Raw genomic sequence first — 20,086 nt, 5'->3', positions numbered from 1 at the left:
CATGGTTTGAAGTTTATGTCTTTGTATTCTTGTCTTTTTTAGGAGCTCTTGCAGAAGTACAGTTGCATTTATGACCTGTCCAGATCAGAGCAATCTAAGGTGCACCATTTGGCCGTCACAATGGCCATGGACGGACAGCCCCTTGAACGAATCCAGCAGCTGCTCGCAGTCAGCGTGGGAACGAGTGACCTGTCACCGAAGACCATAGTCCAGGACACAGTGGAGCGAATCATAACTGCTCTCAGGTACGATGCGCTGCAGTTGGCCGATTTCTCTTCGCCGATGTCGTTTTCTTAATATCACCCTCATTTTCTCTCTGTCTGTTTTATACCCTCACTAGTACTGCTTTCTCGGTCTCTCTTTCCCTCTCTCAGTCTGTGTCTTTATGGCCCATACCTCTATTAACCTGTGTCAGGCTGGATGTGTTTTTGCTTGATTGAGTTAAACACAGCATTGGCCTCTGCCCTGGCCTCTAATCTCTCTCCTTTACAGCTCGCTTTCTCTCTTTTTCTTACCTTTCATCTCCTGCTTTTAGGAGGTCACCACCTTCCCTGCTGGCTGGTTCTTAATAACACTGTGACCTTAGTAATACTAGCAATTCAGAGAGAGCAGGTAGTGCTACCTTAGATTTCTTGAACCAATCTCTGATTTTCCACCACAACTTGAGAAACTTTTTAAGGCAGTTGTTGTGAACTGATTTTTTAAGGTTTCAGACCAAACTGCCAACGTTTAAGAGCCCAAAGGTCTGGACAAACTGTTACTGTGATTAATAATTTGACTTGATTGAGTATTGAATCTTGCAGCTATGCAGCCAAATATTTCTCAGAGGATTTTCGTTTAGATCTTCATGTGGGAAAAACTTTCATTAGTCCGTAACAATATGGGAGGATCACCATATCAGCCAGTATTGGATCATATATCATATGTAACCAATCAGCCAGTATTGGATATTAAATTGTGCATTCTTATTTTCAGTATTTTTATATGTACTACATTATTTTCGCATCATCTTTTACTCATTTTAAGTTTATCTTTAAAAAAGAATAATTTATTAACACTGTTATATGTAATTTTAGCAATATTTATATATATATATATATATTTTATCAGAATGTTGTGGTGCCTAAATTCACCTCTAGCCTTCTAAATTTCTTTAGTTTTTTATTTGAATTTTTATTTTGATTTTTAAGACAGTATAAGTGACTACTAGTATATAATAGTACTGAATACCAGAGTAGTATGAAATTTTATTATTTTAGATGAACTATTCAAAATGAACTATTATGCATTTTAAAATAGCATTTTAAACGATGTGAAACAAGGTTGCATTAAAAAATGAAAAAGGAGATGTTTAATAGTGAAATTAAAATTTTATATTTTAGCACTGTTTCTAACTCATGTTCTAATAAGTTACATTTTATAAATGACCAATGTGTTGGTAGGAATTCTTTTTTGTTATTGCACATTGTAATGTTGTGCCTAAATTCACTTGACGCATTCAAAACTTATACATTTTATACTATACCATCTAAAATAAAATCATATCTAAATTTCATTATATAGTATATAAATTAGTATCTTCCATTTATCCGTTATCGAATATACCATCAAAATAATTGTCATCTTATCAGATTCAAACAGAATTTTGTTCTTGACACATCCCTACTTTTCATCACTTATTTGTTCCTTTTTTTTTTTTTTTTTAATTTTTCATGCGCTGTGAATAGGCCGCTCCAACCAAATACTTCTGAAACTTAAATTTTTTTTTGTGAATCTCCAAGACGATCAAAGAGCAGAAACCCGTCTTTCTGCACCTCCTGATTAGTCATCCTGCTTCGTGAGTCTGTGTTGATCAGAAGTTTCAGCTCAATCCGTAATCAAGCAGGATTAGTGAAGGTCTCCTGAATCAGAGAAAACGATGGTCAGAAAAATTAAGATTGATTACAGTTTGCTTTTATTCAAATGCAGCCTCCCCCTTTTCTCTCTGCTGGAGCAATTCATATTCTAGGTAATTACTTAAAACTAAAGCGTGTTCCTTCTGCTGCTAATTACTGGTTTTCAGAAGTGGGCAAATGAGTCATTAACAAAGAAATGATTTGGGCACAGGGAATTGTCAAACTATTTTGGAAAGTTTATTGCTTCAAACTGTATCCTCGGCTTTTTTTGGAAATCTTTTTTAAAAGGAGGTGGAATCTGTGGTCTACAAAGCTGCTCATGATTGATGTTTATATCTGGGGAGTAAAAGATTATGGTTACGTTTCATGTATAAATAATCCGTTAGAAACACCATGTTCCTCCAAGGACACCGTGTATATATGTGTGCGCGGTTGCGTTTAGTAAATTTTAAAGGAAGTTTTTGAGTTTTTGCAGTCCGTGTCATAATATTGATGATGCTAAAATGTTTGCATACTGAAGGGGTGCTAAAATATTTAGAAAATGGGTTGCAGTTGATCTGCTTTATATTAGCGTTTAAATCAGTTTTAGGATGATTGTATAAACTACTGTTCAAAAGTTTGGCTTTGGCAAGATTTATTTTTTTTTTTATAGTCTCTTATGCTCACCAAGTCAGCATTTATTTGATCAAAAATACAGAAAAACAGTAATATTGTGAAAATGTTATTACCGTTTAAAATAACTTTTCTATTTTGAATGCATTTTATTCCTATGATGGCAAAGCTGAATATTCAGCAGCCATTACTCCAGTCTTCAGTGTCACATTTCATCATTTGGTGCTCAAGAAACCTTTTGGTATTATTATTATCAATGTTGAAAACAGTTATCCTTGCTTAAAGGTGGAGTAAGCGATTTCCAGAAGCCAATGATGATATTTGAAATCACCAAAACAAACATGCCCCTACCCCAAAAGGGTCTCGGTCCTATTTTGATAGCTCCGCCCCACACATACCCCTTTTCCACCAAGGCAGTTCCAGTGCTGGTTCGGAGCCAGAGCCTAGTTTCAAACCGGTTCTTTGTTTTTCGACACCCAAAGCACCAGCTCCGAACCAGTAAAAGCGGTTCATAAGTAGCACCAAAACATTGCTGGGCTAGAAGGAAGAACCGCTTGCGTCAGGGGCAGGGGGCGGGGTTACCGTGACCAAAAAGACGAACAGAAACTTGGACCGCCATATTTGAAATAGCAGCTAAACGCTAACACGTTTGATTCGCCGTGTTTGGATGCCGATGTAGGTTCGCAAAGCCATGAACATCAATAGCAACGCAATGTTAGCCATTGCTGATAGTTTGTTTAGGCTTGTTCGGGATAGATCGGCGCTGCGCGGACCGTTCGGTGCGAGGCATATCGGGGTGCTGCGGGAGCGACTGGAAAGCAGACGGCTCTTTATGCTTTTGGATCGCTCTTGCGGTGCTTTAGTGTGTTGTGTGCCAATCGATCGATCTGCGTGGCTCTGATGCACCTCGAACAAGCCTGTTGTGTAGCGCTAGTGAACCGAAACATGAAACGTATTCAGTGACGTAAGCCCTGGCTCTGTATTGGCTCTCTAGCCTGTGGAAAAGCAACCAGTTCTTAAAGCGCTCGCCAGTCGAACCAACTAAGAACCGGCTATAGCACTGGCTCTGAACTAGCACCTGGAACTGCTTTGGTGGAAAAGGGGTAACATATGTAATCTACGCAGCCCAGGCAACTATTAGTTGTTTGAGACAAAGCAAAACGATGTGTTTAAAGAGAATAAAAAATCATATCAAAAAGATCGGTCCTGTCTGTTGTTTATTAATTCAAGCGGTGACGTTGTACAATGTTGTCCATTGACACTGTACCTAATCATGTCACTGGAATTCGAGTGATCACGGTCTCAACGTGCAGTGAGTCAGGGAACTTACCAGTGACCGAATTCATGTACACGATCAACTGATTCACGGTCTCGGGAGCTGATTGAGACGCACCCCGTGTCTACACAGGATGCTGCGCGGCACGACAAAACTACGACAGAGAACTGCTGCCACGTTCTATTTATGATGTACTGACACAAATTTCAAATGATTTTCAACGGTCGCTTTATCGTGTCCAGTGAAAGGCAGACTTTAGCTGTTGTGTCGCGACGCATCCGGTGTAGACACGGTGTTACTCACCTATCGAGAAGAACCAAAGCAACCTCGGCGTCAGATCGCAGGCCTTCCTCTCCTTGAGTTCTCTCCAGCTCTGGAAAGCTGATCCGATATTTACACGGGTCTTACTTCTTGCCTTATCGTTCCGCAGACATTTTCCACTTTTGTTTTTTTTATCCGCCAGCTCTATCTTTCTGTCACTCTGCTCGGCTGTTCACTGAACGCGCTCTCCTTCATATCATGAGTAGACACGCCCCTTACTGCTGATTGGCTGCAAGTTTGTTTTGATACTCGGCCCCGACTCAGTTTTCTAAAGCGTTTTTGAATAATTACATACCCCCACCTTTAATAATTTTGTGGAAAAGGTGATACATTTTTTTCTGGACTATTTGATGAATATAAAGTTCAAAAGAACAGCATGAATTTAAAATAATTCTGCATCAGAATCAGAATGAGCTTTATTGGCCAAGTATGTTTACACATACAAGGAATTTGTTGTATTGACAGAAGCTCCACAGTGCAACAGAAAGACAGCAACAGGACAGGACACAGATAATAAAAGAATGATATACAAATATCCAAATAGGCAATGTACAAAGCAGCAAAAACACAATATATAATATAGACAGCTATGTATGTACAGGTCAAGTATGTGCAAATTAGAAATGAGAAATAAAAATAAAATAAGTGAGTGAGTGAAAAGTCATTGACATCTTTGTAATCTTTATTTGAATGTTGTAATAGCATTATGATCAGAATGTAATATTTTAGATGATTGAAAGAGAACTAATTCATGTTGGAATTAAAAACAAACCCTCTAAACTTCTTATAACCGGAGTACCAGAGGAATGTCAGAGCAATTTTTTTAATTTAACACTACATGAATATTTTAATGATGCTGTAGCAATAAAACAGGCTGCTGTGCAGATTACAACAAAGGAAAAGCAGAAAAATGTGTCCCAACTATAGCGCTTTGCTAATTAAAGTCTGAAAATAAATCACTTATTGTTTTATAGAGAGAATCCACTGACTGTGACTTGAAACAGTTGTGGGAATCCAGCTGAAGTAAATATAATGTACAAAAGATGTTGAAACATGAATGATTTGGAAGCAACACAATAGAAATTTGTCATTCCCAATGAAGCACTGCTCATGTTATATTGACCTGTGAGATCTCCTAACCAGAGAGAGAAGGTGAAGTCTAACATACAACTACAGCACTGAAGGAAACTGCGAAATAGAGCATTTGTTGACATCACTGAGAAGAAGATGCCTCTGAAGAACAGCCTCTGGAGACCACAGATTATTTAACACCAGACAGACAAAATGTTCACTGCAGCATTAGGAATGAAATAAGAGAATGCTGGCGTAAAAATACAAAGCAATTATTAATAGAAACATAATTAGGCGGTGCAGCCTCATGCATAAAAGCATAACACAAACACCTTTAATGGAGGGAGACAGATAAGGCCAGAGGAGAAGGGAGGAGCCCTGCAGCTAGAACATCAGCAGAAGAGCATTAAGATTGCTCAGTGTGAAAATCCCATCCATCAGCGTAGACGCACACACACACAAAGTTTTAAAAGCCTCAAGACATGGAATCAAAACTCAAGCTGTGTGTATGTGTGTGTGTTTGTTTTCAGTGGTGACAAGGACGTGTTGAAAGATTATGCAGACCCCTTGAAGGTGCTGGAAGGAATTGTTGCAGCAGTGCACACTAATGTACAGAGCGGGTAGGTGTCTCCTTTGGTGCAGTGTTCCTGTTTACTATTATTGAAACAGTGTTGACCTCAGAGGAAGGGATAAGTTAGTAATTGTAGTATACAGTCATATGAGGTAAACTTTAGTGTAAAACAGTAAAGAATATATTATATATTGGTGCAATCAAATGGGATTGTTTGGCACAGCATAAAGCAGAAGCAGTATTAGCATGATAAAAGAAAGCAATGTTAATAGTAATGATTACAGTAAGCAATTTTGTGTGAATGTAGTTTGTTAGCCAAACTAACATAAAATTAAATTAATAAACAATCACGTGTCCATATATCACCTTTTTATTGGTGCTTTAAACAAGGCTCACCCGATCAGATTTTTAGAGCCACATTTTTTCATTTTAAACCATGTGGAACAAAGTAACATTATAGAATTGAATAAAGAAGTTTCATTTAAGATTTAAATATTAAGATTGAATATTTGAGTAAATAATGAAATGATACACATTTTTGAGAACATTGTTAGATTTAGTAAATTACTCAATTTGGGATTTACTTTGTGGATTGTCTTGTAAAAACACAATTTAAAATAAAAAATAAAGCCTTCGAAGTCATATTATGCTTCAGAAATCATTCTAATATGATTTGGTGCTCAAAAAAGCATTTTTTATTATTAATATAACCGTGCTACTTTTTTTTTTAATGATTCTTGATGAAAAGAACAGCATTTATTTGAAATTATTTGTAACTTTATATATATCTTTACTATCAATTTAATACATACTTGTTGAATAAAAGTGATTTTATTTAAAAAAAAATCTTTGAGGAAAAAAAAACACATTCAAATTGTTGTGCATTTATGATCTGTAATATATCTATACATAAAATCAGATTTTTTACATTTGTATTTTATGTAATGCTTATATTAATTTATTTCAGTGGGAATATGGTAACATCTGAGGACATGTTGGCATGGTTACGACCCTTTTGTGGGGATGATTCTAAACCTGTACGACCCAGAATTGAGGTTCTGCAGATCCTAGAACATTCATTCAGCCTCAGCGATCAAGACATCCACCTACTGGTGTTCTTCAGGAGCCAAGCCATTCTGAAAGCCTGCTGGCCAAACAGAAAGGTGAAAAATATGCATATACCCACACTGGCACAAAACACGATTTACACTTCACACATAAATATTATTACATTCCCACATCTCTGACTCAGTATTAGCTTATTTCTTCTGTGAGGCACTGTGAATATAATCTCATTTTACAGCGCAGCCCTTTGCGAGTTAGCATGTGCTTATAGGAATTGCTTGACTATTCTCACACATGTTGTGTGTGTGTGTGTGTGTTTGTGTGTGTGTGTGAGAGTGAGAGAGAGAGAGAGAGAGAGAGAAGGAATGAGTGAGATGTATTTGGTCCAGGGATTACCGATTGTCTGCGTAACCATGCTCTTTGGCCTCACCTCATGTTGTTTTGGGTGTGCGAGCATGTCATTCTGCCTTTTTCTGTGGTGTTTTCTGTCTGTCCGTATGTACCAGAGAAGCTGCAGTAAATTCAAGAGTTGAATATATAGAAGAACTAAGAAACTCTTCTGTCTAAATCTGTCAGTGTTTTTCACAAGAGAATGACTGATTTTCCTTGCTAAACTTTTGGTTTGCAAAATTCAAAGAGATCAGATAAATATACTAGCTGAACATAATTGAATTAGAATGTTTATTACCACTCAGATCTGCCTACAGTAGTGTGAGCTCGTTTATACATTTAGACAAGAGAAATTATTAAAACAGATTTTCTTAATGTTTAAAAGAACAAATGAGGTTTTGTTTGTGTAACAAACTAATCTCTAAAAGAGTGGATGGATGGATGGATGGACAAATAGATGAATGGATGCATGCATGAACAGACACATGGATGAATAGACAGAATTTCCTCATTAATATAACTCCATAATAGTTCTTTAGTTAGTTTTCTGGCATAAAGTGGAGTCACCTCATCTCACTCAACACACATTACAAAAATACATGCTGTTAATCCATTTTCCACCAAATCACATAATCCATTCTTTCACTAAACTTTAATCATGCAAATGAATATTTATATAAGCAGACGCTATCAGATGTTTGGTTTCACTTTAAGAGGATTACTCCACCAATTGTTTAATAGAATGAGTAAATGCAACTTTCAATCTTCAGGGGTTTAAAGCAAAAGAGCCCCTCAAGATTTCTAGAAGTAGTTCCAGTTTCCTATCAGTCCTTGATTAGCGTTATATAGCGGTAAACAACAGAATATCAAGCTTATGATTGGAAAGAGCCATTTTTGGCATGTCGCAGTTTTGGATTTGACTAGTCAAGAATGTTAAAAATGAAGTCTAACCTTTAATTCCACAGTTTATCACTTCACTTCTCTTTAAAAGAGTCTCAATTGTGGCTTTCTTTCCTATTGCTTGGCTGTATCCCTACATTTGGGTCTCCAATGTTGGCAATAGCTTTGTTTTTCTCAATGAAATGCATTAATTGTGTCTTTATTGTGATCTAAAAAGGAAGGGAAATGAGGGGAGTTGTAATGAGAAGTCATGCCCTGAAGGAGGAGGAGTAATTAAAATGAACAGATTGAGGGAAGGGAAAGAGGATTGGCTCTATTTCACCGAGACGTGGAGGCCACATACTCAGATCCCTAAATCCTGATTGGGAACGCTGAGCCGGGCCTGTGTGCCCTAAGCGATGGGCATCAGGCCACAGAATGCTGGCTTCGTGCGTGTCTGCTGAGAAGTGGATGCTGGTTTACAACACGAGCCACGGAGTCTGGTTAGCCCCAGGTGTACGTGTCTCTTTATTTAATGTTGATACCTGGGTATTTTTGCTTTTCTCTGTTTTTGTACTATGCTCGTTCATGCCCACAGTATTGTCCGCATGTTTGTCTGTTAATATAACACTTCTACCCCCTGTATACCAAACTAATCATCTCCTAACTCGCACATCGGCCCATCCTGCCCAGCACCATAGCAACCTCAACTTTACCTCTGCCAAGCAGGAGCTGAGTTTCAAGTCTCGCATCTGTTTGTTCTATTGCATGTTTTGCTGAGCTGTATATTCTTTGTTGTTGTTTACTTGTGCTGCCTTGCGGTGGTGTTTATCTCCCTGATGTATGAGGTAGCATTGTTGAACTTTATCAAAGCGGAATAGGGGCCGTCCTTTCAAATTCACCAAGAGGAAACGTCAAAGCTCATAGAAAGAGAAAGAAGCCGTGCGTGTGAGCAATGGAAAGCGCCCGGATGGTTATATGCATGATTGTCTGATTGAGGAAATGACTTTGATCGCAGACAGAATGAGAGTGGTTGGACTTTTTGTCTCATTCACTAACTGTAAGTGTAATGTGATAATTCTCTTTTACATTCATTTTGTTTAATTGCTGATGGGTTTCCCCATAAAATGACACATACCCACAGCAGAAATCATTGTAGGTGTAGAGAAATTCTGTACAGCTGTGTTTTTTTTGCTGCCATGTTGAGGTTGCACTTTTTCCTTCGTTTTCACAAATTGCCTTGACAGTCAACTCGACGGCTTGTTCCCACTCTACACTCAAAACAGGTCACTCCTATATGTAGGATTTTTGAGTTTATACTAGTGAACTGCTAGATCAACACTAAACTTTGGGCTCCCAAATATGCAGGTATAGATTTTCTATATTTATAAGTTTAAAAAAAAAAACATTTTTCCCCCCAGCAGTTTTTTGCAGCTGTAGACTAGGCCTATATATTTGCAATCAAAATAAATGTAAGCAGCGTGACCCAGACACAAATGTGAACTTGGTTCAATTAAAACTTCTGCTACTCTTTATTGTGAGTACAAAATTAAAACATATTTTGAATGATGAATATTGTACTAAAAATTTAAAAATAGTATCATGAACAACAATTACTTGCTGTTAGTCTTTAACAAAATTCATTTCAATTTCTACATATACCAAAATGTTTTAGTATTTAAAGTTGTACAAATCAACATTAGTTTATTGTAATAACTTTAGAACTATTGTTCTAACTTTAGCTTTTAGGAAATCATTCTTAAGATTCGATATTTATGATTAATTGATATTAATCAAAATGTCCAACATGTACCTCATTAATGACTTGTCCAGCAAGCATTAAACCAGTATGCCTTAACAATTCAGATAATTCCGTGGCCACAGTAACACTGAATTGATTAGGTAAGTTAATGTTGACATTAGGTAAAATTAGCATAGGTAAATTTTGAGCGTAGGTAAACGCGATCTTTGGCAAATAATTTCAGACTTGGAAAATCACATAGCAACAGACATGAGATTTCTTTAATAGAATCAAAGTTTATTTCACTACTCTAACACGATACTAAGCTACACACCCAAACAGAAGACTTAAACATACACACAGACACACACATTTAGGCAATGAATTGTTTGATCTGAAGAGAGTTTTAGGTTCTAATGCTCGTTTTCAAGAATGCTCTAACTTCAACCTGAGGGAAATCACACGCATGGAACTCTTCTATCTCTACTCTTAGCGACGAATACAACCAGTTTCCAGCAGATTTAGGAAATATTGTCTTACTTTCCTTGCTTTCAGTTGAGTTCAGTTCCTTCCCGGTTCAGGAAAGATTGTGTATTTGATTGGTGGCTTGGTAGGTCGTCGTCACGAGAATACTCTTCAGTGGTTGGTTGGCTTCGTTCTGACTTGATGACGCTCCCAGGAAGTTGGTTTGAGTTTCTGAGGCTTTAGATGTTAGTTTCTTTGGAAGTTTGAGTCTTGATCTCTGTTCACTGCTCGATCATGATGTTAAATGATGAGAGCGCCGAGCAACGAGCGAGCTGAGTTTAAGCTTGAGCTTGAAACTTTTCTTCTTTCAACCCACTGAGACATACAGTTGGGTATCTGTCTTTAACGGGCCGATTTGAGATCCACCCACGGGCGGCTGACCCAATCGGATTCTTCCTGTGGGGCGGAGCCCCGCCCTGCACAGATTCTTTCCGTGCATACATTATCTTGTTCAGTTATTTTATCACATGCAGAAATTATTGACAGCAGATTTCTATTCGTATTGTAATCATACAAGAGAAATCAAACACCAAGTAATTTTGCATAACCAAAGTAGATATATCAATTGTATCCATTACGCGGTTAAGCCCTAGATTTAACAATTTTTAATTCTAAATAATCACACCACGCATGTGAAACTGAACAAATATTGATCAGGAACATCATTGAATTACTGCGTTAATGGTCAGGGAATCAGGGAATGTTTGTGCCGGAGTTTCTCCAAATGACAAGGTCTTGAGATAAGAAGGTTCAGGGCAGGAGATCGGCCAGCCAGTCACATGCTGGGAGTGGGGCTTTGATTCCTGTTCAGGAATGTGTCGTCTTGAAGTTAGGTGTGTGTGTGTGTGTGTGTGTGTGTGTGTGTGTGTTCTTGTTCCGACCAGGATCTACATTTATGTATTTCAAATGAACATGAGTTAAAAATTAGGGGTCAACCAATTATCGGTCTGGCCGATATGAACTCTTTTCCTGCCAAACACAGAATTTTTCAGGTTTCTGCGTTCTCGCTGTTATACACTCGCTATTACGCATCTCCTGAATGAGTCTAGAAAGTGCCGATCAAAAACACAGACCAGGAAGACGTAGAAACGAGCAATCTCATATGTAAGCATATGCATATGAAAAATAATGCAATCGTCAACATTAACTGCATATAAATGAAAACTACATTCACCTACATTCAAGTGTTGATTAAAAAAGCCATGCTTGAAGCTAGAATAAAACAGATTTTTTTTTTTTTTTTTTTTTTTTGAAAGTAGAGGATCTTTTTTTTTTTATGTATTGCATTTTCAGATATTCATACAACAAAATATTCTGGGGGTCATTAAATTTTAGTGAAAATCAGCAAAAAAACGATGCCGATGGCTGGCAACTTTTTTCAAGAATGCTGGTCGGGGAAAGAGTTAAGCATTTTTATGGTTATCGGTAAATGCCATTTTCAAAACTGATTTGCCGATAAAATAATGTAAAAGCATTTAATGACATTTTTGTCAGAGCCCTTGTTATTCTTAGTTTCATGTTTACACTAGACATGTTTATTGGTTCAAAATAAACAAAAAGCCCTGAAAAACACAAATTGGTCACCCGTTAAAAAATTGACAATAGTATAAACATGAATTAACATTGTTAGATTTATGATACCTGTAATACATAAACTCATTGAAACATAACATTGTAAAAGTGTTACCAAATAATTATATGATATGTGATTGTGAAGAGATTGATTGTTGCATTTGTCTGTTGCTTTTTCTATCATTGATTGTCCTATTATTGATTTGTCCTATGATTATTATTGTCCTATTATCCCATCAAGGAAGTGGCACCCAACATGCAGTCAGTCAGATATTACAGATGCTGTCAAGTGGTCAAGGCCTCTCACAGCTTAAGTTCTCACTCTGTGGCTCTGACGATAGCGATTTGTGTTGTTTAATAAGCTGCTTTTGAATGTCTCTTGTTTGAGGAATCGCAAACTATTTTACCTCACCAAATGTTTTTCTGAAAGAAATTTGAGTGAAATGCCATGCAGTAACTGCATTTCCCTGGCAATTTCTGTTTGCGTTATGCAAACGATCTCTACCCCTTTGGCATCCCAATGACTTGTCTTCAGATTCTCATCCCGGTGGCACACGGCCATGGTTTTTTCGTCTCTTAATTTTAGCCATCCGTCTTAGCCTAACGGCAACAAAATGTCACAATCCCTATGAGTGCTTACTGTTCGCTTGGCAAAGGACAGCAGCTTTGTCAGTCTGAATTGAGAATCTTTATTTGGCAGCTCCCAGGGTGTCCCAGACTCCCTTGTTTACTTGCATTCTGAAGTAGTTATTGATGTAATGAGTGCAAATGAATTTGAGGATGCTGGCGTGTGTACACGTGTTTGGGATCAGACATGGAATGTTATCGTTACCATGGTCCCTTGACTTGATAATCTGGACTCATTTGTCATGTTAAGAAGCTGTCGGTGTTTAGGTTAAATGGGGAGGGTGTGTGTGTGTATGTGTATATGTGTTTGTGTGTGTTTAACCGTAGACAAGCTTAATGACTAGGGTTAATGTGGTCATTAAAACAAGGTCTTCGTTTCCCCCCGGAGTGCATGCTTTAATATGCCCATGTTTAGCAGTACTGTTTTAATGTCTTTATCCAGTGTGTGTGTGTGTGTGTGTGTGTGTGTGTGTGTGCTTGCATGGTTGTGTATTTGGTTGTTTGTTGATTACAGAGAATGAGCTAAATGCCCCATATTGAGAACTTCTTGTTAGTTACTAGTCAATTAGTGAGGTTGCCTAGTTTATCTAGATTTTTTTTCCAGATTATATTATATAGTAATGTTTTAAATTATAGTATTATATTATTTTATACTATATATGTTATAGTATTTTTTAAAGAAGTTTCTTATGCTCATCAAGCCTGAATTTATTTAATCTGAATCACAAAAGAGTAACACCTTATCTACACCGGACGCAACAGTTTTTCGCGCCGCAACAGCTAAAGTCTGTTTACACTGGACGCAACAAAGTGACTGTTAAAAGCATTTTAACTTTGTATCAGTATGTCATAAATGGAATGCGAAATCAGTTTACTGTCGGGGATTTGTGTTACGCCACGCCGCATCCAGTGTAGACAGCATTGCCGATTAATGGATTGTATTTTGTCTATAATAGAATTTATTTGACAAAAGTCTTATTTGACAAAAGTCTTTGCCATTTATTTTTGATTTCAATGCAGGTTAATTTCTTTAAAGGGGTCATCAGATGCAAAATTCACTTTTCAAGTTGTTTGAACATAAATGTGTGTTGGAAGTGTGTGTACACATCCATCCTATAATGATAAAAAATCCACCCAGTATTTTTTTTAAATCCCTATTTTAAAATCCCTTTTCTCAAATCAGGCTGTTCTGAAATTCCTGTCAGAATGATGTTGTTCTGCACAGGCTGCTCCCACGATAGTTGATTGACAAGTCCGTCTTACCTTAGACCCGCCCTGAGTGAGCTGAGAGCTGTCCGCCATTGTGTCGACTCCGATGCAGGGGAAGACAAGATGTCTCCAATTAAGTGATTGAGGTGTTTTGTTGTTGGATGTAATAATGAATATAGCAGTCGTCATTTACTCCCGACATCTGAGTCACTGAAGATGCAGAGGATTAACGTTACTTTCGTTTTGAAGGGAATGCGCCGATCCTAATCTACCTAAATGCATCTATGTTCGTGCGAATCATTCGTGATCCATCTTCATCTACAGAAGTGAGTAGGGATGTAACGATTACCGGTTTGACGATAAATCATGATAAAATTCCCCGCGGTTAGTATTACCGTTTCATATTTTAATTATCATTAAAACCGTATTCGATTACCGTGATTTAAACAACTCGCGATAAATAAATACTGTCCGGCATAAAGCAGAGTTTTCAGTAACAGTCTCACGTGCGCACAGCAGCACAGTAGTTTCGTTCTGAGTGAAAACAGGGCGGAAAAGCTGGGAGGTTTTAAAAGAGTGCTGAGGGAATTATACAAATTAATATATCAATGAATTAATTATATGAATGTACCTCTGAAGGTTCGGACTGTCTTCAGAAACGATTTGATGGCATTTTGTTTTCATCTTCGCTCCATGTAATACCTAAAGGAAGTGTTCGCGGAGTTCACAGGAATCAGCTGTAATTCAGCTTTTCCGTATAAAGCGCCACCTGCTGCCAGAGAGTGGATTTACAGACACTTATTTACATTCAGCCTGTGTGCAGTTTCTGTCTGGCCAAAAAATGGACCAAATTTTCATGACCTGCTGTAAATTTTAACCGGTTGATGAAAAACAAACTTATGTACATTTAAACAATTCAGATATGCTATATAGAATTATTTATAGAGCAGATAAAATACATATAATCATTTATTAATTATTTTAATTTAACCCTTTTCTTTAAAGGCTGAAATGTGTGGTCTACCTTTTATGTTAAACTTTTTCAAAGCTTTATTTGAACATTTACATTATTTATTTGAACATGCTATTAAACTGTTGTCAGTCAAATTGTCATTTAAAATACAGACTTCATTGGTAATGTTATTGTTTTAGTGATTATGCAAACAAAAAGTCATTTTATTTGCTGTTTGTTGATTTTTAAGTATGAAACTTGGTGAAGTGATTTATGTTTCGGTACTTTTTGAACATCTCCAGCACATTTTAACAATACCGTGATAATACTGATAACCGTGATAATTTTGGTCACTATAATCGTGATTAGAAATTTTCATACCGTTACATCCCTAGAAGTGAGTATAAGGGTTTTTTCTGAATCTTTGCAGATCACCTTTTCTTAATAACGTGCTAGTTAGCCAGTTTCACGGCTGAAGTTTGCAGTCTGCTCGTCACCCCACGCAAGGTCAGCAGAGCTCATTATCATTTATAGAACGACTTGCTGAAAATAGAGCTGATTTTGACAAGGTAAAAAAGGTGTTTTTTTACACTATCATTGAGAAATTTTAACCAAAGTATGTTATAGACTTTTCATTAAGACCCTAAAGAATCATGTCAACTTGTGGAAAATGAGCATCCGATGACCCCTTTAAAAAAAACTAGTTTATTATTATTTTAGATTATTTTAGTTAAGACCATTTTTTTTTGTCAATATATTTGTTTGTCAAAATCTTAATTTTTATGTTCATATTTGCACTTATTCATGTTTATTTTTATTCTGTCATTTTGCTGTGAGATTTTATGACTCCTCTAAAAAATAAAACACACACAAACACTTGTGTATCTTCAAAATGTCAGCGTGATGTGACATCAGACCCACTGGCAGTGTGTCAGCTCCGGTCTGTCACGAGCGCTCTTGTCTTTCACACTCTCCTCTGTCATTAGCCCCGCCTCTCCAGCACAGCCCGGGGCCACACTTACATCATCTCCCCCTTCACAGGCTTCAAGTGTCAGTAAGTTTCACTTGCTGTACTCTCCTGCATTAACTTCCCAAGGTCTTAGAGAGAGTTCTTCTGCTTCTAATTCCTTGAAATTCCTCTAGTTTCTAGCATTCTATTTTTGTTGACTATATATCAAAAATCCCTTAAGAAAAATCAATTCACCCATTGGCCATATTTGCAACACCTCCGGGCAGTTATTGCGGGCATGCACAACCTATTCCTATTTACTTGAATGCAAGAATACTCAAATCTCAAAACTACTTCCCAAATTCAAGTTTAAATAACATATTTCAAATCCGCTATAAAATTTTACATAAGCTTCCATAAGTTATTTTCTTATCCTCGATCATTAAAAAGTATGCTTCAGGGTTGTCCAGCAAATGCGCAAACGCATCCCAAGCATGTCTCAGGACACTGACTATTTCTATGGGAACTCGGAGCTTCTAATGGCAACTGCAGTGATGCAATGACTTTTTGCAATTGGCTGTTTTATTTAGAAAGTGGGACTTATTGCGTGCCACAGTTTCTCCTATTAATAGTAATATGAACCATACTGGTATGTGATTATATAAGGGTCTATGATTGTATTGGTGAAGGAAGATAAACTAGCAGACCTGGGTAGTAAGTGATTTACATGTAATCTGGATTATTTAATCAGATCCCAAAAATTAAGTACTTTATAATTAAATTTACATTTTTAAATATTTGGAATCAGACTACAGTAACTTTTTTTTATATTTCAGCCAAATATTTGTGCTTCTAGGGGTCTAGAAGGGAAACTGTAGTCTGGGGAATAGATAAGAGTTCAGAGGAGGGTGTTGAAGAAAGCGTGATGAAAAAGGTTACACAAGGAGCTTTCAGGAGAAGGTACAATGTGATTCGGTAGGGCCTGCAACAACATTCCTGTCAATCGGGAAGTTCACAAGACCAGAGGGTGTACTATTTCCACCTTGCCGGGTCTACACTGGTGTGGTATTTCTCCCAACGGTCTATGCAGCATTACGTCACCAAAAATGAGCAGGAACAAAATGTCTGAGGGCAACATGTTGTTCCAGGTTCTTATTTTTCTCCTAAAATCATAGAGCACTGGTTGGTTGTTGTTCCAGTACCAACAAAGGCTTTGATCCAGGAGCATGTTCTACTTGTGTGCATGACATTAAGCAGACTGAGTTCAGGTTTCCAGAGGTTCGAGTTCAGGTGTTCAGTGTCTTAAAGGTGACTCAGCTTTGACGTAATGTTCTCAGAAATCGAGAGCACACTTCACTATAGGCTATATATGGAACCTGCTTTACCGGTGACAGATTTATGCCAGCGCTGAGAAGATACAGTGGGTTTTATGTGCACCTCATCACACACAGGCAGCCGTGATCCATCAACGACCTCCGTCCTTGGCCTGGAGCTCCATTAGAATGGGCTCATACAGTATGTGGCTGTAACTGTGCGTTCACACCGCCAGCGGCGAGAGCGTCAAAGTGGCCGGAAGTCATTCATTTTCAATGTGAGCCGGCGGCGAGCTCCGGCGAGAGCGGCGCGGCGAGTCTTGGGCGGCGAGAGCGTCGAGGAGAGTTGAAATCAGGTCAGCTTTATGGTAATGAGCTATGACGCGATTGGGCGGCAACCAATCGGAATGTAGAAGTCCTCCGCTTGAGAGGGTTCCAGAGAACGCAGTCCTGTAAACTTTGGTTCCGACCACATTAGTTCCCAAGCAAAATGGAAGAGAGATTAATTATTGCTGTGGCGGGTTTCCCGATCATATTTGACGTGTCCCTGTTTGTGTACAGGGACATAAATAAATAAAAATTATAGAGGACATTTTCCCGCTACAACGTGTGTTTTTCAGCGGGAATGCAATTTATTTGCTCAAAACAACACCTTCAATCTGGACAATTTGTAATTTGTAACACAAATTAATGTTAATGAAAGACCAAGGCTAGTAAATGTCTCCTATAATGTTGAAATTAGACTAGCCCTTAACCATGAACACAAATCCACACCACACAAATGGCTTTTAATTGGTTTGTTTGGTTAGCAAACATGTAACTACAATTAAGTTCTTTCCATCGATCAATTTCTCACTTTCACATTTCAAATATTAACTTATACTCTACTTGTGGTCAGTCTGCACAAGATCAACCTGCTTGTTTCCTTTGCGGCTCCTTTAAATACAAGACGAGCATACGATCTACGTCAGAGCGTCAGCGCGTCCACGAATCTTTTCTACAGCGTCGCAGTCAGGGCGGCCAGGGCGAATTTTGACGCTCTCGCAGCCGGCGGTGTGAACGCACAGTAAGGGTAGCTAGAGTCATAATGGTTAAGAGGGGGGAAATCATGGAAAGTGTATATTCAGCGTACTATGACGTGGTAGTTCAAAACACCCCCAGTTCACCTAGACTGTTTATGAAAACTATACTGCAAGATTTGTTTAGAAATTATGATAACTTTGATATACTGACAATGTTTTGCAGAAATTTCTCAATAGTTCTGATGTCAATGAATGAAGCACAGCTCACACAGAAGTCACTTTCAAACCAAGCTGCTGTCTGTTAGTCAATATGGTGAATTTGCATGACAAATTTGAACCTGTGGGGAAATCTTGCACCTTCAAGAAAAAAATTTGATCTCGCATACACCTTTTGAAAAGACCCAGTTTCAACTAGGAACAACAGTAAATGCAACCACACCTCAAGCCTTTAATCAGCCAACTCTGTCTTCATTGTTTCTTATGAATCTGTTTGTTTGTTTCAGCAAGTGATTCACTGAATCATTTGTAACATCTGAATGGCCTTAGTGAATTACTTTGTTTTTTCACACAACTCTACCATGTCACTACATTTTTCTTTTTAAAAAATAATAATAATGTAGGCCAATTGAGATCCCAACTATAAACAAAGGTAAACAAGAAATAGGGGTCACAATAGGGGAGCAACCTTTGCTTTAATAAACTCCTAATTACTGCTTATTAATAATTAGTAAGGTAGTTGTTAAGTTTAGGCATCGGGTAGGATTAAGGATGTAGAATATGGCAGAATATGTGCTTTGTGCGTACTTATAAACAGTCAGTATGCTGGTAATATGAAGTGAAGTGAAGTGACATTCAGCCAAGTATGGTGACCCATACTCGGAATTCGTGCTCTGCATTTAACCCATCCAACGTGCACACACACAGCAGTGAACACACACACACACACCGTGAACATACACCCGGAGCAGTGGGCAGCCATTTTATGCTGCAGCGCCCGGGGAGCAGTTGGGGGTTCGGTGCCTTGCTCAAGGGCACCTCAGTCGTGGTATTGAGGGTGGAGAGAGCGCTGGACATTCACTCCCCCCACCTACAATCCCTGCCGGCCCGAGACTCGAACCCGCAACTTTTGGATTACAAGTCCGGCCACGACTTCCCCACAATATGCATGCTAATAAGCAACTAGTTAATAGCGAGAATTGGTCCCTATACTAAATTGTTACCAAAATGAGTTTTTCAAATTTAAATTGCATTTCATTCAAATTCAGTTATTTTCATTTTATGTTTTTATGATTTAATTATTGGACTTGCATCTACTCATGAACCCCTTGCCATTTGGGAAAACCTGGTTTCTGTGCCTGATAAACACTGCTCTGATTGTAGGAGTCTGATTGTCATCTTATCTAACATCTTATCTTCTCTAAATAGTTACTTTTTAGTGTACACTCGTAGCTAACTTGTAAAAGGGTAGCTTCACTGTAGTTTAACTATTTGAAATTGTAAGTAGCTAGTTTGGAGATCTACAGTTTCAAAGTATATCTGAATACTACGCCATGTGAAAAAACAAAGCAAATGTACTAGATGTTATGATCTGTCTTGTCTAAGCTGAGTTTACAACTTTATTTTCTGACTCGGGACAGGCTAGACTGCTCATTTGGTTTTCTACCTTCTTTTATCAAGGTAGATCTCCGTTTTCTCCTCCTATGCTGTGAATGTGAGTGCTTGTCCCCCTCTCTGTAGAGACCTTCATCTGAATGTCTGTCCTTTTAAGACAGGATCAGAATATCAAACTCCAGTCCCCAAGCACTGGGATTTGGATCAGCTGTACATTGAGAGTACAGGGTAATCTCTGGCTTCTGGCTCTGCATAAATCAAAGAACCGACTTAATATTTAATTATGCTCCAGGTACTTCTTTCCGTGTTCTTCATCTCGCTCTCTCTCTCTTCCTCTGAAGCTAAGAGGAGCACATTCTGCCTTTGTAAGGGTCTGCCTGAACAACTAATCACATACAATCATGCTAACAGCAGTGAGGTCTCACAGCTTAACGGAGTCAAGTGGTGTTTCATCAAACAAAAAGAGAAATTAACAAAATTCAACA

The 20,086-nt window shown here is 38.0% G+C and overlaps 1 protein-coding gene across 2 annotated transcripts in view; it reads left to right on the top strand.

Moving 5' to 3' along the window:
- nbas (NBAS subunit of NRZ tethering complex) overlaps positions 1–20,086 on the top strand; it is a 168,852-nt gene that overhangs the window by 109,747 nt on the left and 39,019 nt on the right. For both annotated transcript variants that reach the window (XM_079375563.1, XM_079375562.1), the window contains exons 46-48: positions 43–245; positions 5,706–5,795; positions 6,714–6,909. In XM_079375563.1, coding sequence (XP_079231689.1) covers positions 43–245; positions 5,706–5,795; positions 6,714–6,909 — 489 coding nt within the window. The remainder of the gene's footprint in view (positions 1–42; positions 246–5,705; positions 5,796–6,713; positions 6,910–20,086) is intronic.

The sequence above is a fragment of the Barbus barbus genome (genome assembly GCF_936440315.1).
Source record: "Barbus barbus genome assembly, chromosome: 24".
Taxonomy (NCBI): Eukaryota; Metazoa; Chordata; class Actinopteri; order Cypriniformes; family Cyprinidae; genus Barbus; species Barbus barbus.
The sequence above is the reverse complement of the archived record's forward strand: the minus strand, read 5'-3'. Positions and strand labels throughout refer to the sequence as shown.